We start from the raw sequence: 22,769 nt of genomic DNA on the forward strand, positions 1-22,769 counted from the left end.
CATCTGTAGGCACATGTATCGGATTTCAGTGTGTGAACCTCCCATCAGACCCACCCACGGGGGAGGAGTAACGAGGACTCTCCCGAGTTTGCATTTATATATGCTATAACCTTTAGTTTAATCATTAGCTTTCAAATTAGGAATGTGAGTCATGTATGGCATCATTTTCGGTGGAAAGGAGATTCATTTACAAACGTATTCAAATATTTTCAATATTTTAAATAGCAATGTTAAACGATACTAATAAATCGGCACTTGTTAAATGTTTCTGGGGGAAATACTTTTTTCGTTCCTTTAAAGGTTGTTTTTTTTAAGACACAATTAAAATTACACTTGTCCCACTTTATGTTGGATACCTTTGATAACGTCAAACAATAATAATCGTTTGGTACACTGCATATTGTATTAATGCATGAGTTGGTGACATTTGTCATTACTATTCGGTGCCATTTCAGCTTGGTAACTTCGCATGCAAAATAATATTAAATAAAAAAAAAAAATGTTTACATTTCTATTCTGTAATCATTTTATCTGAAAAAGGGCATTGTTACACTATAAGGAAAATATGTTGGTCCAGCTCAGGATAATATTCCTTAATAATTTTTCACGAAATTCCTAAGATGTGTAAGCACCACATGTCCACACTGTTACAGGAAACTCTCATCTCAGTTAATAAGAGCTAAAATGTCCCTCTCTTTACACTGCAAATGTATTTTAACTAAGTGTACATAATCAGGCATCTTGAATATATATATATATATATATATATATCCCTCACAGGAAACTTTGTGCATTTTTACTTTCTCAAAAAAACTCATTCTGTATGATTTATAAGCGTTTTGAAAAATGGGGACATGGGTTATGTCCTCATAAGTCACCCTCTCCTTGTAATACCTGTGTCATACTCATGTCATTATACAGAGTTTTGTCCTGATATGTCAAAAAAACAAGATCACACACACACACACACACACACACTAATATTTCTACTGTTATGGGTTCATGATATAGGCATAATTGTTTCCTGCTGTAAAAATTGTATTTTCTATATCCTTACACTAACACTACACCTAAACCTACCCCTGACACAAAACAAAACTATAGTTGTTTTAGATTTTCAAAACACAAAACTACAGTTATTTTAGGTTTTCAAAACACTTCATTCTGTATGACTTAGATTATAAGCTGTTTTCCTCATGGGAAACAAATAAATGTCCCCACAAGATGAAAGTTTACTGTTATAACTATACCTGTGGGGGCATTTGGATCCCATAATGCAGGGAATACCAGTGCACACACATACACCACACAGAAACACACACACACAGCACATAGACAAGAACACACACCACAGAGACACACACAATGTAATGGCAAAGTCAAGATAATTTATTATAGTTTCTACCTAATCAACAAAGCTGAGTTCAAACATTTTCTTTTTTCTTTCTTCCTTTATGTCCTTTCTCCACCTCCCCTTCCTTTCTATTGAGGTATATCTGCCTTCTTTCAGGGTGTGCATCACAACGAGCCCTGTAGCATCGCTGCTTTTCTTCAGCAGACAACAGTGCCATTTCCTGAAAATTATATGCATACTATTTAAGCAACTCTTTCTTTAAAATGCATAGTAAATTAAGTAAAAGTACTGATACATGCTTCAAACACTTATTTATGTAATTTTCTACATCAAATTTTACAATATGTCAACCCTGTTACAGTGCAAAACAGTATCAGGGTGGACAGCAACAGGAGGGATATTTTATGCTAAATTCAGCTATTGCTACTAATGCAATGAACAACAAGCTAATGCGTAGTGATCACAGAGGAAGATTATTACCTGCTTATTAACCATATTTTCTTATTTTTTTTATAAAAAAATATCAGTTTCCATTAGAAATAAGCATAACAGAGGGGACATCAGTGAATAATTATGAAATACTGAAACAAGGGTGAATTGTTAATTACTCTGCTTGTTGTAGATAGTTTGCCACCAAATATTGTTATACTTGAATCGTGTTATTAGAGAAACATTCAAGGGCCATGTTCAGAGTGTTACAAGTGAGTCTCCCGTATTGCCTGTCTTGCACCACCAGGGGGAACCTTCACCTGAGTATTGACTGTTTTGATTCAGACTTAAATTCCCATCAGACTTTATACCTGAGATTGATTGCACCACACCTGCATCCAATATATTACTCACTCTTACACGCATGCTCACTCACACTCTCATTGCGAAGTCTTGATTTGTTACAGGGGTCATTTCTGATCATTCTTCTGTGGATTACCTTGTCTGTGTTTGAACCTGGATTGTATTCTCATGTCCGGTCCTTGCCACCTGCCTTGATCCTTTGCCTGTTACCTGGACTGTGATTGTTTATCTGCCTGCCCCGACCTCACGCCTGTTCTCTGGTTTGTGAATGTTAATCTGCTTGTTCTGATCTCTCGCCTGTTATCTGGATTGTGAATTCTCTGCCTCTGCTGAGTTGTTGCCTCTGTACTGTATTAATCTTTGTGATAGTAAAGCTGCAGATGGATCTTCACTCCCCACAATCATTGTTACACAGAGAGATTTTACATTAAAGTAAAAGGGGGGACATTCCTTTCAGGGACACAACATCTTTTAAATACTTTAGGCATTAAAAATGAATAAATATAACAAACAAAAATTTTTTTATAAATTATTTTATAAAATATTATAAACAAAAATAAACAACATTGAAAAAAAATTGAATTTGTTTGATTTGTATAACTTATATTTCTGACTGAAGTTATGCAAGCTTACTTGGTGACATGGCATTTTAGCCTACTTGCACTAAAATAAGAGTAATTTTTTAAAATTACTTAATTTTTAAGAACATATTAATTGTGTTTGATTGTAGAGTGGCAGTAACTTTGTAAGATTAGCATTCAGAAACAAGTATTAATCCATTTTTATGCTAAACATACCACATTATGTCATGGGGACTAAAATGGCACTAAATACTAGGAATGACCCACAAAGAACTACCTAACTGAATGAACAGTGTATGTGTCTGTAATTATGTGAACCTATAAAGAACGTACTTGTAGATATAGGGAACAATATGTTATGTTTGGTTAATAACCAGATTGGTATGCAACCTGCAAAGAACTACGTACGTAAACTGAGGTTACAGCTCAGTTATTATTATTTTTTTAATTATAGTGTACCTATTCAGTACCTCCGTTTGTATAAGTGAATAAAATACGAAGTTTGGGGAAGGTAACAACCTGTACAATTACAAAATATTTATACTGTAACTATTTTTAAAGGTGTACCTATTCTAATATTAAGTGGTATGTATGGTCTTAACAACAATCTTATATTTGGGAGTTATTAAGAAAGACACTATACTTTTTATAATTTTAAATCTGTATTTTTTATAGGCCTAGCTATTTTTTAACCATGGGGTACATAATCTATTAGTAAAGGATACATGATTGAGATTACTTAACAACAAATCTGTTACGAAAGGGTGTAGTGCTAAACATAAAACAAATGAGGAGTTTACTAGGAAACGAAAGAGAATAACAGACAAGATACTATATTACATTAACTTTGGACATTCACATTCAGTATACATTCATAGACACATTTAATCACGGACGAGGAGGAACTGAACAGAACGGGTATTTGAACACACAGGAGGTAATGAGGGAACTGAAGACAGGTGGGGAATAATCAATTAACCAAAACTAGAACAGGAAGACCAAATAAGGAAACAGAAAGTTCATAATCGTAACAGTTCGCCCCATCCCGGAACGGTGCATTCTCGCACCGCAAGAGGAATACCAGCGGAGGGAGGGTGGGGGTTCTGGAAGCGGGCGAGGAGCAGGTAAAGAGGGAGCATGGAGGTAGGGACCAGGGCGGAGTGAATGGAGGGAGGAGCCAGGGAGAAGCCCGGAGCAGGAGGAGCCAGATTGTCCTCCAGAGACCAGCCAGGACGGAGATCCAATGTGGAGTTGACGGCGGGAGGAGCCATGGTGGGGGATAAGCTGACGACACCAGGGGGCCGACAGGCGGAGACTGCACCAGTGGGTGAGGAGCCCAAGATGGAGCAGCGCAGCCACAGGCTCAGGCAACCAAGGCAGAGGTGGGGTCCTGGCAGACCACTGTGGAGCCGGAGCGACCGAGGATGGAGGTGGAACCAGAGGGAAGGAGGAGCCTGACAGAGCCCGGGGGATGGAGTGATGAGATGGCGGATGGTTGACGACTGACCAAGGTGGAGTCGGAGGGACGAGGGAGCCCGATGGAGCAGGTGGGATGCCAGGCCATGGTGGAGACGAGGGAGCTAAGAGCCAAGGCGGAGCCGCTGGGTCGAAGGACCGAGGAGGAGTCCAGGGTTCGGAGGCTGGAGGCGGAGACAGGGCCTTAACACGCCAAGGCGGAGCTGGAGACTGGCAGTCCAGCGGCGAACCATCGTGCCCAGATGGTGCGGACTGAGGATGAGCTGCGGGACTGACTGGCACCAGCAGGGATGACGAGGAACTGGCTGGTCTAGGAGGAGGAGAGAGAGGAAGGATGGGAGGAAAAACAGGAGGATCAGGGCTGGACGGAACCAGCGGAAGTGGAGCAGAGGGACTGGCAGGTTAGGGAGGAGGTGGGAGAGGGAGGCTGGGAGGGAATACAGGAGACACAGAAACTTCAGAGCTGGGCAGAACCAGTGGAGACACAGAAGATTCAGAGCTGGGCGGAACCAGCGGAGACACAGAAGATTCAGAGCTGGGCGGAACCAGCAGAGAAACAGAAAATTCAGGGCTGGGCGGAACCAGCGGAGAAACAGAAAATTCAGGGCTGGGCGGAACCAGTGGAGAAACAGAAAATACAGAGCTGAGCGGAACCAGCGGAGAAATATAAAATCCAGAGCTGAGCGGAACCAGCGGAGAAATATAAAAACCAGAGCTGGACGGAACCAGCAGAGACACAGAAAACTCAGGGCTGGGCGGAACCAGTGGAGAAACAGAAAACTCAGGGCTGGGCGGAACCAGCGGAGAAACAGAAAATTCAGGGCTGGGCGGAACCAGCGGAGAAACAGAAAATTCAGGGCTGGGCGGAACCAGCGGAGAAACAGAAAATTCATAGCTGGGCGGAACCAGCAGAGAAACAAATTCATAGCTGTGCGGAACCAGCGGAGAAACAGAAAATTCTGGGCTGGACGGAACCAGCGGAAATGGAGCATAGGAACTGACTGGAGTCCATAAGGTCCATATGTTGCTCCATATTCTTTCCCGAGACCGCATACAGTTCACCCTCAATCGCGGAAGTGTGGGCAGGGCTTTCCTCCACGCTCTCGATCTCCACTAAGACTCCCACAATGCACAAAGTTGCCAGCTCACACACCTGGTCAGTCGCGCTCTCGAGATCCTGCTCACTTTCCGTGAATGGCTCAGGCTCTGCGGCTGCGGTGGGCTCTAGCTCCGTGTGTCGGGATGGTGGCTGGCTGGTCTCTGGGTCGGGAGTGGGGCTGGAGATATCCTCTTCGGCGGTGCTGATGGTAAATGAAGAACAATTCTTCTCCAGCACCCACTCCATGAAAGCGGCGAAATCCTCTAGGGGACCGTTTGCTGGTAGGCGTGCCTTACACTGCTCGCTCAGGCCGGTGTGGAAGAAGTTTGAGAGCGAGCGGTCGGGGAAGTGAGTAAGGGAGAGGGAAAAAAATAAAAAACCAAAAAGAAAGAAAAACGCCGCTAAATAAACTAAACTGTTTCGGTCCGTGATTCTGTTACAAAGGGGTGTAGTGTTAAACGCAAAACAAAGTGCAAGAGGAGGATCTGGAACAAATGAGGAGTTTACTAGGAAACGAAGGAGAATAACAGACAAGATACTATATTACATTAACTTTAGACATTCACATTCAGTATACATTCATAGACACATTTAATCACGGACGAGGAGGAACTGAACAGAACGGGTATTTGAACACACAGAAGGTAATGAGGGAACTGGATACAGGTGGGGAATAATCAATTAACCAAAACTAGAACAGGAAGACCAAATAAGGAAACAGAAAGATCATAATCGTAACAAAAACTAGATATCTAGTGAAATTAGTTAATGAGTTTATGCTATGATTTATAATACACAAGTCTATTTACTAGATACCTTATGGAAGCATATTCAGGAACTTCACAGCAACTTCCCAACACCACTATCACCAAATAACTTTGCATACCATCCAAGTTCAATGCAGCTTAAAAAAAGTTTACCACTTTTTGTTCACAGAAAAAAGAGGGTTTAGAGGGTTAGAGGTACATGGGTTTCATTTGGCCATCAAAAAAATAAATTAAAACTAGTGCAGTATTTTTCTCTGTAATTACTGTGCAAATATGCGATTATTCTGTGTTTAAAGGGGGGGTGAAAAGCTCGTTTTCACTCAATATCCTGTTAATCTTGAGTACCTATAGAGTAGTACTGCATAACCTTCATAACTCCAAAAAGTCTTTAGTTTTATTATAGTCATAAGAGAAAGATAGTCTGTACCGATTTTTCCCGGAAAAACATGACCGGCTGGAGGTGTGACGTGTGGGCGGAGCTAAAGAATCACGAGTGCCAGTAGGCTTTTGTGTTGAGAGCGTTTGGAAGCTGTGACTTTACCGTGAGGAAAGCAGTTTTACTCACCACATGCGGTTCCATAACACGATCGTGACCCTTTTTCGTTGGGACTGCATTATCCTTAAGAAATAAACGATGTGCAAATCCGGCGTCAAACGGGGCCTTGTTTGTAAAACAAGCATCTTCGAAATGCAGGGAACAAACACAAACACTTGCACAACTCCGTTGATGCTCTGTAAAAATAAACTCCATCCACTGGTCCCTTAATGCTGTTTCTCTTTTGGTAATCTGTGCAGGGTTGTCTTGCCCTTGCAACCAAAAACACACTTCTTTTGTGACTTTTCGCGACGCTCTCGCTCTGATCAGTGAATGCCTCTGCTCTCAGTGCTCTGCTGTACGGGAGCGCGCGCTCTTCCTGTAGAAGTGACTTAGGACCCATATAAGGAAATTCCGCTCCATCTAACGTCACACTGAGCCATACTCGAAAAAAACTTTCCGAAACTTGTGACAAACCGGAAGGTTTGGAACAGAAATACTCCTTCAAACGTACAACTTAATTTTTGAACCTTTGTCCATGTTTAGCATGGGAATCCAACTCTTTAACAGTGTAAAAAACTCAGTATGCATGAAATAGCATTTCACGCCCCCTTTAAGTCCAACTTGTTCCTTCCTTGTTCTGTGTAGATACAGGGTAAATACAACATTTGCGGGCTGTAAAATAAAGTGGTGCTTGTTACTTCCTTGTTCAGTGTACTTACAGGTAAATACAACATTTGCGGGCTGTAATTGAAGTGGTGCTTGTTCCCCCGTGTTCCATGGTTACAGTGTAAATACAATATTTGCGGGCCGTTAAATAAAGTGGTGCTTTTTACCTCCTTATTCTATGTAGTTACAGGGTAAGCGGCTATACAACAAATTGCTAAGAAATAACTGTTTATACAGTAGGTCATACATAAATACATCCACTTTTATTTAATTCAAATATTGCTTGAAAATTACTATAGGCCTACTGCTGGGTTACATGAAAATGGGGTTTTAAATTAAAATTAGACACAAAATGTGAACAGTAATAACACAGGCAAAAGATTAACTTTTATTACACTAATTTTATAACACAAGTACACCAACTTCATACTTGTACAGTTCATAAAGTTAAACCAAATTCTTTTTAAAAGCCTGTTTAAGAACAAATTTAAGATTTTGTTCAATTTGTTCATGTTTCTCACCCACTGATGAAGTTCAAGCCAATCCATCACGTCATTAAACACGAGATTAGTCGAGATTAAACTGTGTATTATAGAGAATTAGACAACGTGCCAAATTAGACATGTAAGCGGTTGTGGTCATGCCGTGACTGCCCTTGTGTCTGTTGTAAACATTAATATACATTACGTTTGGATTCGACAATCAGAATGTATTCATTCCGATGGAAGCAAAACGTGATAGTAATGTCTACAATGGACACGAGCGCTGTCACGGCGCAACCACAACCACTTGACGTTGTTTTATTTGGCACAGTCTTCCTGCTGCACTAATAGTAGTAGCTACAGCTTTCCTCTGTGTATACATATCCTTACAAGTACACTTTTAGCTGGATTTTTTGTGTCTCCTTCAAAAATTGCTCTTGAGAAATTGATGTTTATTGTCCCCTCCAGCTGTTAGATGAAATGTATGCCCCTGAGTGTTACACAGTAATGCTGAAAAAAAAGGGACAACATCAAAAGTGCAAAACAGACACACTCACTCAAACACTCAGAAACTTACACAATTATACACACTCAAGTGAATTATTATGGCTATAACCATATTGTCACACTCTCATGTATAAGAAGACAAGCGCACAATGAAGATGAAGGAATATAAATGTATTTATTATTATCCACATGAAGACAAACTATCCAGGACAGGAAAACACACAAGGTACCATGGAAGACACCAAACAAAGAACTTAACTCAGGAGGGAAATAAATAAGGCAAATAAAGAAGGGCAGACAGGTGAAGGGGGTTAACCAATGATGAACTAACAAGAACAGGAACATAACCAAATAAGGTAAAATGAGAACTGGAAGGAATTAACAGAAAATAACTAAACTAAAAGTTCATAACTGTGACACATACCTGTATAGCCAAAACGGGACAGAAAACTGAAATAATAGGTTGAAATCAAATCAAACCCAGAAGGATTAAACTCTGATAAAACATTAATGTTCATTTTTGTTAATGTTGTAATTTTTTAATAGAATTTTAATGTTTTGTGTAACTAAATGCTTTCTCTGTGTTCAGGTTTGAGTCACTGTAGAAATAATAATTCAAAAACTGATGGTTCAAATCATTTCAAATTTAAAGATCCCACAACTCAATAAAAATAGGTATATATGTCTAAAAACTATTATATATATATATATATATATATATATATATATATATATATATATATATATATATATATATATATATATATATATATATATATATATATATATATATATATATATGGGCTGAATCTATGGGCTGAACCACGGTATTGCAGAAGTTTTTCTTATTTTACTCCCACCAGATGGCAGTAATTTGAAAGGCATTAACTATATATATATATATATATATATATGTGTGTGTGTGTGTGTGTGTGTGTATATATATATAGATATATATATATATATATATATATATATATATATATATATACACACATATATACTGAACAAAATTATAAAAAATATGAAATATGAAAATATGAAAATATGAACTCAAATATCTAAGACTTTTTCTATGTACACAAAAGTCCTATTTCTCTCAAATATTGTTCACAAATCTGTCTAAATCGGTGTTAGTGAGCACTTCTCCTTTGCCGAGATAATCCATCCACCTCACAGGTGTGACATATCAAGAAGCTGATTAGACAGCATGATTATTGCACAGGTGTTCCTTAGGCTTGCCACAATAAAAGGCCACTCTAAAATGGGCAGAAATTCATCATAATTATTGCATAAATATTAATTAGTGCCATTACATTATCTCAAAATACAAAATAAAAAAATATATTACATTGATTTTACTGGGGTGAAAAAAAATTGTCTGATCACTTTTGATCATGAAGATCACAAGAACAAGGAGCATGGATGGAGCATCTGAGCACCTTCCCATCTTAAGCACCTCACAAAGATTTCCTCACACACAGAACCATTCACGTTTAAAATGACACGACATGTTGCATACTTTTCTCTCTTTTACGTCTTCTGCATTTGTTGGGTTACTTATTACTGATATCAACCCAAACTGGGTCAAATCAAGCCAGTTTCCTAACCCAACAGTCTCAACCGTGCGTTTGAATTGAAACAATTACCAGCATGTTTTATATGTGTAGGCTATAAAAAGGTAGCCTATGTTTTTTTTTTCTAAAGCGTTACCCAAAAGCTGTATTGCAGAACACTTTTGGTGCTACTGAGGTTTTATGGTATGGTTAGATTGAGTTGATTAGGACAAATAGTGTAATTTGATTTAATTACAGAAATGAATTACAAATGCAAATTACATTCAGGTATTTTATTATTAAATATAGCCCCTAAGTACAAAGCAAAAATGCATGTTCAAACGATTCATTCAAATGTTAGTGCATAGTAGTGGCACTCAATATAAAGTGTGTCAAAACTGTTGTATTAAACAATGAAAGTATTCAAAGCCCTTGCACTATTCACTGATTGCATTGTGTTAAATGTAATGAACAGTCATATAACATATAACGTCATGTGGACATTGTATATCTGTATATTCTGTACTTACTGCTTATTGCACTTCTGATTAGATGCTACTTGCATTCTGTTGCCTTGTTCCTTACATGTGCAATGACAATAAAGTTGAATCTTATCTATGTTTCACATCATAAAATGTTGCTTATGAATCTATTAGACAAACTGTTGACCAAAGCTACTTTTGGATTCCCTTATAAAAATGCAAACATCAGTTTTATGTCTGACAGAACTAGTGTTGTTACTGTATAGCAAAAGATATTCATTCAAAATAAAGCTGAAATAAAATGTATGAAATGAAAACCTTAGGCTTAAAACAACCACTATGGCACTATACAACGTAAACTGATAAATGTGACACACTGCAGTGATTGTTTTTTTTAATGAATAGCATAACTACACCCATTGCATGGAAAACCCATATTACTATATGAGGGTGCAATAAATCTGGGGACTTTTGACACTGGAATTCATGGCAGTATCATGATCATGTGGTGTGTACGTTCTTGTGTCTGGGAGCACTCAGATCCATGAAAGCAGTCTAAGATTCAGACAAACATAGACATTATGAGCTTCCTGCAAATATAGTCTTTCACATGGTGAACCTAAAACACAGAAACCGGAAATAACCATAAATCAACTTGATTTAGTAAACAGTACATACGCACAGGCTAAGCTTTATATAACTAAATGAACACTCAGAAGCCCAAGTTGGTTTTAACCATTGCTTCGTAAACTGTTTATTCGCTGTTTCACACCATGAACAGCTATTTAAATGGATACATGTTTAAGGTTACAATAAAAGCTTTAAGATCACATGACAATAGCAGCAGCTTACAGAATCACACAAGCATCATAAAACATGTTTGTTGATTCATAAAACAGTTTACATTTGAAGTCAAAAAAGACTACAAAGTATAAGGCTACTATAAATTATATTATTCATATAACAAGCAAAAAAAGAAGATATATTGAGTACCAATCTTTATTCTGTAGATATTTATGTCCTGGGGCATGAATAGAGCTTCGAATGTCAGCGCATATAAAGAAAACACTGTTTCGGACACAGTGGACCCTGTATACCGAGTCTGATCCTTGATGCAGCTCCAGCTGCAGTGAACTCACAGAATCTCGACAGATGAATGCTAAATGTGACACAAACTGAGTGTGTGGTAAAAACTGTTTAAATGTTGAAACTGGCTGAATTGAGATGTCAAACGCACCATTGTTTCCTGTGCTTGAGAAACGACACATGCGAATGATGGCACATTTTGGGAACATTAGGAGCCTTCAGCGATAGGGTTCTGACTTTTCTTGTTGAGGTACTCAAGAACAAAGACCTGCAGGATCTTGTTGAGGTTGCTGATGGAGGTTCGATCCAGGTTCTCCTCGTTGTCGTCAAAGGTGTGCCACACCGCAGGAAAAGGATTCGAAATCAGATGGAGAATCCGGACCCCTAAGTATGCAGAGAAACACATACGTAAGGCCTAAATGCTTTTTATATGAACACTCATAAATCTCAGAGAGGGGTGTTTTACCTCGGTTGAGAAATGGGATGTGGTCATCCAGAACGAGCCCCACATGCAGGCCAGGCCAGAAGTACTGAACCTTGTTAGGGTGATTCTCTAGGTGACCGAGCGCATGCAGCCGACGCTCTAGATAACACAAGAAGAGAGATTTCGAATTCTTCATTTGTTGCTTTTATAAAGGTCAAATTTTTGTTTATGTTGTGCGACTCAACAGGTGGCTGTCTTGGGCTTATACTGATACCTAATAGTGTAGATGCACAAGCAAGTGTTTTCAGTAAATAAATTAATATATGAGTGGCTTGGTTCTTCACCGCTCAAATAGGGGTTACAGAGATAAATCCTGGTTACTGAGGGAAAAGTAATCATGTGGTAATGGAGATTCCTTAAAACATATTACATTCTCAATTCAAGACATTTGTAGAGTCGTGCAGAGATGACTCAACAGGACATGTGGGTTAGCTTGTGTGATAGGCCTTAAAGGCACCATATGTAAGACATATCATATAACAGTCTTATATATTTTTGTATGGCTTACATATATTATACCAAATGTTTCGAATAATTTTTAAATACAGAGAAATATTTTAATATAGAGAAGCCATTTTAACTAGTGACATGGACTGTGTCCATAGTGTCATCGTGTCTCTGCTCGATTTCTTGTTTTGTTTTGTAGAAAACACGGAAACATCAAACGACCGGTGACGACTGCATTATAACAGAACTTTCAAACGTATCTAGTTTGATAAAACAGTGCTGCTTTCCCCCCCAGACTGTGGCATAATGAAAGCTCGGCTGCTTTTGAGCCGCGTGCCACGCTCGTTCAGCGTTGTCGTTTAGCAGATAAATACTAACCAATATTTTGTAGTCTTGAAAGCCATCGGGTCGTACTGGAGAAGTGATTACCGAAGCGAGGATTGGGACCTCCAATCAAATCCAGTAGAACAAACAAATCCTGGTGAGAAATTGAATGAATGAAGGACTTCAACCAGTTTAAGACCAGTTTTGCTGTTTGTCAATATTTGCTTGCATTCATGTTCTTAGCCTTACATTTCCAATACACTCTCAGGAAAAAAAGTACAAAAGCGATCACTGTGGCAAGTATCCTTTCAAAAGTGACTGTACTGATATGCACACTTCAGGTAGGCCTACTAGTATATCTTTAAAATACCAATATGCGTCGCTTATGTGTAAACGAGGTTTTCAAATGGTACACTTTTGTACCTTTTCCTGAGAGTGTACATGATATATTCAAATTCTATACTCATGGTGAATGGTGCATTTGCATCTAAAATATATCTGATGATACCGCAGCAGAAAGATAGCTGTGTAAGAGAAATCTTTCTTCAGGGAAAATAAAAATCTTATCTGCTTAAATACAGATGTCAGCCAGTCAGTGAATAACACATTAAATATTAGTGTGTTACATATACAAAGTTCCAGAAACCTTACAACAGGACATGCAATAATTCATTGTTTTTTCAAGGAAGAAAGCGAGCATATAGATTTTGAAACAACTTCAAAAACAAATTCTAACAATAAGTAGGATACAGTGAGTGGTTTTTAGATTAGTGTGGTTGTATGTCAACTATATTTATGTATTAATCTTTGTGAGAGAACTGTACAATGCCGTCGAGCTGGCTGGTGTTGGTGGCTTCCGGTGGATGTGCTGTTGTTGCCATTTTGTGAGCTAAATGACGGGAGCCGTACAGAGAGTCTTCAGAGGTCCACTGGTAAAGAGCCTCCTCTCCGTCAAAGAAGAGCAGCTGAAGTGACAAGTCTGACCCAGAATCCTGCGAGAAGAAGCAAACACACACATGCTGCCATCTACCTGTGACACTACACAATACAGCATAACCATGACTAATTAAAGTTCTGCAACCAACTGGAGAAGAGAGACTGGTAATGGCATAAGATAATTATTAACAAAACAACTATTGAGTACAATAAAGCTTTCAACTGTTTTCTCCCTGATCATAATCTCCAATAACTCTTAACTACTGGCATTTTAACCGTAGCTCACCTGATTACACCGAAGCTAATTTATTTGCAACTTCTGTTTTAACAATTTAGTAAACGGACCATTTTACATGAACACAGAACATGGCAGAAGAAAAAAAAGAAAGAAAAAAAAAACGAAAAGAAAAAAAGTGGCTAGGGATTAAAAAAATCACCTTAAGCTAGCTTTTAATATAGATTTGGGCCCTTCGTCCACATGCAAACACAGCAGCAGGTCACTGAAAACCAACAAATGCCTGCCAGGGTGAAGATTTTCAAAAACTCAGGTTGCAGTGTTATCATGTAGACAGCGAAACCAAGGAGTTTTTTGGCTTGTGATGTCTGATGGAGTCTGTGCTGTTATCATAAACAGTAAAAGAAATGGACACAGCGACCCCAATGGATTCAATGGAGAAAAATGAAGTCAATTAGAAGCAAGCACCTCCTGGGGGTCGGGCGTACTGTGCAGAGTCAAACTGAGCTTGATGACGTAGTTGTCACGTGAGCAATGTGTAAGTCTTTATAATCGCTGTGCCAAGAGAAATCTGAATCACCCACCGAATCTTTCAGAGAAGGCGAGCGTGAACGAGAGCAAATTTTGGTAAGTATTCTGATTAATTATCTCCCTTGACGTTTTGCCTCCACGTCCCCTCGATAGCCTCATAGACAGTATAAGATTGCCTGCGAGCTTCTCCTCTTGTCCATACGGTAATTTCTCTACTGTGCAACAGAGAGTCCCTGGTTATGAAGCAATCGTTAGCCTATTTTTTACAAAAACTGCTTATACGGAACCATAACGTAAGATACAAGGTAATGGAGCCTTTTATACATTTTGGTGTTTCTTTAGAAATAATTAATGGGCAAATGGAGTCTTTAAATGCCTCAGATGTAAAGTTATTCACTGTCAAAGTGACGCCAAAATGAATAGGAGTCAATGGGAATGCTAACAGCAGGAGAGGGTCCGCTAGCCAATGGCGGCGCCCAGGAGTGCTTAAAAAAAATATGAAACCCTGCCCCCCTGGCTTTTAACTCAGGCGGCAAGGAAGTCGACCGGAAGTTGAAGTCAGCTGCGTGCTGCCATCTTTTAGCAGAACTTCACTTGCGTTAGCATTCCCATTGACTCCCATTCATTTTGTTGTCACTTTGACAAGCGAATAACTTTACATCTGAGGCGTTTAAAGGGGGGGTGAAATGCTCATTTTCACTCAATATCCTGTTAATCTTGAGTACCTATAGAGTAGTACTGCATCCTTCATATCTCCAAAAAGTCTTTAGTTTTATTATATTTATAAGAGAAAAATAGTCTGTGACGATTTTTTTCGGGAAAAAACGACCCGCTGGAGGCGTGACGTGTGGGCGGAGCTAAAGAATCACGAGCGCGAGTAGGCTTTTGTGTTGAGAGCGTTTGGAAGCTGTGACTTTACCGTGAGGAAAAAAAAAACCCTCATCCAAAACAAACCACGGCTAACAGTCAGATTCAGCATATATTTATGATCCAGAATCAGATCCCGAGGCTGAAACTGAACGAGAGCAGCAGCAGCAACGACTCGCTCCGAGCGGGGCTCGAACCCGGGTCTCCAGCATGGGAGGGGACGCACTAACAAGGAGGCAGAGATATATTAAGCAGTTTTACTCACTGCTTGCGGTTCAAACACACGTGACCCTTTTTCGTTGGGATTGCATCATCCTTAAGAAATAAACGATACGCAAATCCGGTCAAACTGGGCCTTGTTTGTAAAACAAGCATCTTCGAAATGCAGGGAACAAACAAAAACACTTGCACAACTCCGTTGATGCTCTTTAAAAATAAACTCCGTCCACTGCTCCCTTAATGTTTTTTTTTTTTTTTTTGGTAATCTGTGCAGGGTTGTCTTGCCCTCGCAACCAAAAACACACTTCTTTTGTGACATTTCGCTCTCACACAGACCCATACTCGAAAAAAACTTTCCGAAACTTGTGACAAACCGGAAGGAGTATTTTGGGAACAAAAATACTCCTTCAAACGTACAACTTAATTTTTGAAACTTTGTCCATGTTTAGCATGGGAATCCAACTCTTTAACAGTGTAACAAACTCAGTATGCATGAAATAGCATTTCACCCCCCCTTTAAAGACTTCAATTGTCCATTATTTATTTCTAAAGATACACGACAATGTATAAAGGGCTCCATTACCTTCTATGTTACATTATGGCCCCGTAGAAACAGTTTTTGTAAAAAATAGGCTAACGATTGCGTCATAACCACTCGGCTCTCTGTCGCATTACCGTACAGACAGGAGGAGAAGCTCGCAGGCAATTAACTTAATATGGCGTACTGGCGTTACATTTTAAAATACTATACAAAATAATTAATCTGAATACTTACTCCTGCTCACTCACGCCAAAGAACTCCCCGCTCAAGCTCGCCGTCTCTGCAAGATTAACGATGGCAGTTTGCACGCACAGCCACTTAGAAGATTTACATCTGTCAGACAGGTTGCTGACGTCGTCAAGCTTAGTTTGAGTCTGCGCGTCAGAAACGGAAGTGCTAAAAAACGCTAAAAATGGGCTTCAATTGTCTCAGTTGAGTTCCAGTGGGGTCGCTGTGTCCATTTCTTTTACTGTCTATGTGTTAACTCTGCCTACTGGAAATTTTTTCAGGCTTCTGATTGGCCAACATGGCTTTATGGTTTAGATTATCTCACCACCTGTTGGCTTGGCATGCTCTTGACAGTGCTTCATAGCACACTTTTGCATTTTCATGTTGACAGATTTTTTTTTTTAAATGGAGAAGGGACAAATTCAGATTATGAAAATACCTATGTACGTGTGGACATGGCTTTGATCTCACTAACAACTGAGGCTCATTACAAAAATGTGATTTAAATACATGACACTTTAAAACAAAATGTTAATGCTGTGTCGGAAAAATTATGCACCGCCTACGATGAACACAGCTCTAAAGCTAAACCTGATAATGTTAACAATGAAATGTAAATGTAAGATAAAAATGCATTTGATGAAGCAATCAAATATATAGAGTACAGACCAAAATGTTTGGAAACATTACTATTTTTAATGTTTTTGAAAGAAGTTTGTTCTGCTCATCGAGCCTGCATTTATTTGATCAAAAATACAGAAAAAAATGTAATATTGTGATATAAAATTTTATTTGTGATGCAAAGCTGAATTTTTAGTATCATTATCACATGATCCTTTAGAAATTATTCTAATATGATGATTCATTATCAAAGTTGGAAACAGTTCTGCTGCTTAATATTTTTTTCAGAACATGTGATTCTTTTTTAGGATACTTTGAAGAATAAAAAGTAAAAAACTAACAAAAAACTAACAAAAAGAAGCTATGTTTTTAAAATATAAATATTTTGTAATAATATACTCTACTGGTCAGTAATTTGGGGTCCGTAATTTTCTTTCTTTTTTTTAATAAAATCAATACTTTTATTCAGCAAGGATGTGTTGGTAAAGAAAATATATTATTAGAATATATATTTTTAGAATTTTTTTATTTTTATTTTGAATAAATCCAGTTCTTTTTAACCTTTTATTCATCAAATATATTAGATATATATATAAAAAAAAAAAAATATATATATATTTTAAAGTATATTCAAATAGAAAAATATTAATATAAGTTGTAATAATATTTCACAATATTACTGTTTTTTCTGTACTTTTGATCAAATAAATGCAGGCTTGATGAGCAGAAGAAACTTCTTTCAAAAACATTAAAAATAGCAATGTTTCCAAACTTTTGGTCTGTACTGTATATATATATATATATATATATAATAAAAATTCCTGTGTACATTGCCATACCTTCAGGGTCTTTAGTTCATCATCTTGGGCTCTTGCCAGTTCCAAAATCATAGAGCAGGGAACAGCAGAATCCGTTGCTCCAAGGAACTCACGCCCGTCCCACTGTGAAGGGTAGTATTTGGAGTCAAAGTGGCAGGCCAGAACCAACTGACGTTTGGCCGCAGGGTTGAGAGTGGCAATTATGTTGGTAAAGGGAAGTTGGCCATAAAGCGTATGAGCATAGAAGGCATCCTCTGTCACTTCCCATCCTGCTTTCATAGAGCCGAGAGTTGATTTAATATGCTAAAGAGAGAGAAAGTCTGTCACCCTGTCACATTTAACACTTACTTTCATACACATACACAAGCGCTGACCTGCTGAACGTGTTGGCTTCCAGTTGAACCAGGATAGCGGACAACAAGCATGGGCTTCAGGTCTTTCTGCCACATCCGGTCCAGATCGGTGCGAGATACAACACTGCTCAGTTCACTGGAGCTCAGTGTGGTCGCTTCATGTTTCAGCTGAAGTGAAAAAGAATAAAAACCTTTATTCATTCATTTATTCCACAGTGGTGTATTCATACTTTTGTGTCACGAGTCTTGAGTTAACATGCTCCTGGGGCCTTGACAAGACCAAGACCATGTGCATTTCCAAGAATACGGTCCATATTTTCATAGTCGTGGTCTTGTCATGGACTTGGGAGCATGTGGACTCAACCTTCTTCTAGTCTCTGTCTTGACTTGGACAGAACTGAGCTGGTCTCCACTACAACACTGCTTTGTGTATGTTTGTTCACATTTACTGTATTTTATAATCCCTCTCTTTTAGTCTCTTTGATTGCCATTAGTAACCAACTAAAAAAAAGCCTTAAACATAAATTGATTAAACTGAGCTCAATCCAAATTTAACTAAAATCATTTACAAGATAACAGCATTTTGGGGGCCTGAAAACACAAACTTTTGAATATGGACTCGAAAGTGCAAGTCTTTGAACAGGATAAACTTACTGTCAAACCCGTCTCCATTTAAACTACAAAAATGCAATCATTATTGTGTAAACATACCGTCTGGATTCAAAACACCTTACTCACATACTCTATGCCTTAATGCATGTTTACCAGAGTCTTTTTATCATTGGATCTCTGTTTAGATGCAGTTTACATCTTACAAATGTGCATTGGTTTATGTCTTACGAACTTGTCAGCACAGCAGACTGCATATTTACTAAATATTTACTAAAAAAAGCTTTTCTGACATGATATTTAGGATGTTTCCTGAAAGTTATGTAACTAAGGCAAATGAAAATGTGAGTGGATTGCGAAGTTAAGGCTTCAGGTAAATAGAGATTTCTGAATCTGAAACTGGATTTCATTAATTCGGACTGATAAAAATGAGTGAATGTAAACCTGCTAATGGGGGGGGGGGGGGGTCGTAAGTTTGACCATCGTGCGCTCCTACACCCATATATTAAACAAAACAATTTCGGACAGTTAACATAATTGTAGTACTGTTCAATCATCAAACTGATTAAAATAATGTTGTCATTATGAAATCAAATTGACATCAATGAAAAATCATAGGATTTGACAACTTGTTATGTTGGACTAATTTAAACACTTTCTCCATCATGACATAATTATATTACATCATAATAACGCATTAATTATGCATGGTGTACGCAGTTAAAATATCAGTTACATGCTTGCTTTTAATTCACCAAAAAGTGTATAAATGTCATTTGAAAAAGAACACGACTAGGGTCACAAAAAATAGTTACGGACCGCAGCTCTGATTGGTTGTTTCTCTTACCGCTCCCGGTATTTTAGATTGCTTCAGGGGTACCGCGGCGGAGTAACCCAGTACCTTTGTGATTCTTCATAGACATAAACAGAGAGAAGTAGTTCCGGCTACAATGTTCTTTCGCAAGACGCAAGCAGTTCTGTTTATTAACCGCTAGAGCGTCAAGTTACCGACTGCAGCTTTAAGTACAGTATGTCTTTATGTCACAGCTGTATGTCATTTTCCACTGTATGCACAAAAATGAAATGAAAGGTATGGGTATGCTAATTAGACTAACTAGCTAGCTAGCTGGCTAATGTACAAATAAATTATAAAATGTAGCCTTTATTTTATTGCCTTTGTTGTCTGTTAGTCAGTAGTCAGTACCTGTCACTGTAGGCAAAGCTGTGGGAGCAGCTCACTGGTCTCTTCAAAGGCTATCTGAACAGATTCACTCATAAAATACCTGCAAGGGATTTCAACATCATACAGTCATGGCTAAAAGTATTGGAAGTGACACAAATTTGTGTTTTCCAAAATGTGCTATTTAAACTGATGCGGTATTCATTCACATTGTTCCTACAAGTACTGGCAGTGACATAATCTAGAAACAATGTGAATGAACACCAGAACAGCTTAAGCAGCAAATTTAGCAAAACACAACATTTGTGTCACATACCTTTGGCCACAACTTGTCGTTATTATCACAAATTATTTATTACTTATTTATGTTAATACTTATCAGTATTTATGGTGTGTTATGTTATATTATTGTAAAGTTTTCCATTTTCTGAATTTTTTTAGTAGGGGACAGGAAATCCAAAAATCCTGCCTAGGGCACAAACAGAGCCTGGGCCGGCCCTGCATGTTAACATGCCTACTGTCAGATTTCAGCACAGCTCTGATTTGCCTGAGCAGAATAAACCATTGCACCTCTGAGCAACACAAAGTAGTGGTGTGTCATTCTTAAATGAGTTAGTGTTGCAAAAAAAAAAAAAAAAAACCATAGTGATTCATTCAATGACTCATTCACGTATTTATTTGCCACCACCAAATGGCTAAACAATATAAAATCCCCTCTAGTAATTCACTGACTGCAGCCTTATGTCTCACACAGGACGAAGAGGACTAAGGAAGTAAAGTAATTAATAGACTGTAGATATATAATTAGTGCACTAGTCAATCTTGTAACATTGCCCTGACAATCAAATGTGACATAAACATCAACATTTGGGCAGCCAGTCGGCACCTATAGAGTTCGATTCATCTCAAGGTCCTTTCCTGTCATCTCTCTACTGTCCTATCTCAATTAAAAAGCCCATAAAAAAATTCTGGGAAGCAGTTTCACTGAATGATGGACTGAATGATTATTTTATTTTAGAGATTGATTATTTGGAACGGTCTCTATGTTGACTGAATGAGGGAATTTAGATTTTTTTTTTAGCTGACTACCCCTTTAAGATGGCTAAGACATCTTTAATGAATGAAATAATGTTCTTTACTCATAATGAATTATATTGAAAAGTCTGCTCTTATTCTATTTATAAAGCTGAAGAGAACACCTGACTTGCACTAGATGGAATTCAGTGACTCCTATTACAGTCAGACAAACTTGATGATGATTATACTCTTGGTTAATGGTAATGTTGCAGCCAAACTAGAACAGTCTTGTTTGAATGAGAAATTATACACTGCATGTGTCTAGAGGATAATTACGTGTTCAAACTACACGGCAGCAGAAGGTTCTGAAATGAGAGGGAAACACAGATGGAGCACATTCAGAGAGGATGACTGAAAAGTCTGAATAGCTTTTGATTATATTTTCTTTCATGAATAACAATTTTAGAATGGATAGAAGACAGCTAGTCAAACTAGTTCTGCTTTAAACATGACATTGATCTTCTGAAGACAACTTGTTTTTTTTTTCTTTGTATGTTTGGTCTCAAAGTTCAATTCTTGTGCTGTGATTATTGATTCTGCTTGTGTTGATTAAGCCACTCAATGACTGCGGCTTGATATGAACAACACAGAAGACAAGCCCTCCGGCAGACAAGATTAGTTATATTTTATGTGATCTGAAACAATATTTACTATTGCTTTTTTTATTTATTTATATAGCCTACATGTCACTGCGAAGACAACAGTCAAAAGTAAACATGGTGTTGAAAAATACAGTTATAAAAGATCCTATTCCACAATGTGATGGCTGTATACATTTAATAATCTACACTCTGTTCAAAATATAACTCGTCATTTTAACACGCTTAAAATCTGTTTTAGTAAAACAGTAGCATCATACAAATACGGATAAGACATTTCCCCAAAAAGCAGATCTTAAGAACAAGAACAAAGGGAATTAATTCTAAAGATAGAAAATCTATAAATATTAAGATCTCCTATTGGTGGATCAATGACAGAGATCCTGCTCCCATAGCAACTGGACCATAGGAGACAGACTGAGCATCATGAATCGAGCTTTCTGTCCTCAGTTTAATTAAGTGACCACTGTCACAGGTCAATTGAAATATTTAAACAAAAATGAGGACATGCATTAAGCAATTAATGAATGAATGCATGAATAAATAAAGAATTCAAATTATTATATTTGCATTAGGTTATGCATTAAGACATTTTAAGGCAGACAAACTCTCTTTTAAGATATCCACAACACGAAGAATAAGTAATAATACACACTACATCTCTCAGAAGCTTGTAGTCTATGCCAGTTCTCTTAAAAAGCAAGGGTTTTAAAAGATGCATCAGCTGTGTAAAGGTTTGTACCTTTTCCTCCTGCCACGGGACAGTGTCGCAGCTCGTCGGTGTCGCCAGGATGCCCATCAGAGCCAGCAGACCCGTGGTCCAGCGTCGTCCGGCCATCTCCTCTGTTCTGTCCGCGCGACGGTCTCCAGACTCCACTCCACTCCGATCCAGAACAATTCACATGTCCTACTATGGCGAAGGCCTGACTCATGAATATTAATAACATTCCGTGACGTTTGGACAAATGATTTGCTGAACGACAGGCGTTTGTAAGTTGAGGGCTTGGCTCATGAATATTAAGATAATAACAAGACTGGACGCTCAAGGAACGTTATCAAGCAACGTCAGCAAGGCTTTATTAATATTCATGACTAACTACTTCGACTCAGCACAAAGGGCCAGCTGTTTTTAGCCTCCAAAAGAGTTCTTTCTTCGCCTCACTTTACTGTCTTTACATAAACAAATGATACTGAGTTGCTTTCTGTGCTTTCTAACGGGTACCATTCATATTTAAAGTAAAAATAATAATTAAAAAAGAAAAAACATAAACATTTATAAGACTATAACTGGTAGATTTATAGCTTAAATTGCCA

General features: G+C 38.1%; 1 protein-coding gene across 1 annotated transcript; it reads right to left on the bottom strand.

Moving 5' to 3' along the window:
- Window positions 1-11,025: 11,025 nt before the first annotated feature.
- LOC127976490 (glutaminyl-peptide cyclotransferase) lies at window positions 11,026-22,366 on the bottom strand. The gene is made up of 7 exons (XM_052580937.1): window positions 22,198-22,366; window positions 18,012-18,158; window positions 17,659-17,940; window positions 13,466-13,633; window positions 12,696-12,795; window positions 11,853-11,969; window positions 11,026-11,770 (listed from the first exon to the last, which is right to left on the bottom strand). The coding sequence occupies exons 1-7, from the start codon at window positions 22,291-22,293 to the stop codon at window positions 11,595-11,597; spliced, it is 1,086 nt and encodes a 361-aa protein (XP_052436897.1). The 5' UTR covers window positions 22,294-22,366; the 3' UTR covers window positions 11,026-11,594.
- Between the last annotated feature and the right edge of the window lie 403 nt (window positions 22,367-22,769).

Source organism: Carassius gibelio, chromosome B17, assembly GCF_023724105.1.
Source record: "Carassius gibelio isolate Cgi1373 ecotype wild population from Czech Republic chromosome B17, carGib1.2-hapl.c, whole genome shotgun sequence".
Classification (NCBI taxonomy): Eukaryota; Metazoa; Chordata; class Actinopteri; order Cypriniformes; family Cyprinidae; genus Carassius; species Carassius gibelio.

Coding starts and splice junctions, on each gene's coding strand:
- LOC127976490 (XM_052580937.1), bottom strand. CDS start 22,293: ATGGCCGGACGACGCTGGACCACGGGTCTGCTGGCTCTGATGGGCATC. Junction 18,159..22,197: donor TCCCGTGGCAGGAGGAAAAG/GTACAAACCTTT, acceptor TTTTCACTTCAG/CTGAAACATGAAGCGACCAC. Junction 17,941..18,011: donor GAAGCCAACACGTTCAGCAG/GTCAGCGCTTGT, acceptor CTCTCTCTTTAG/CATATTAAATCAACTCTCGG.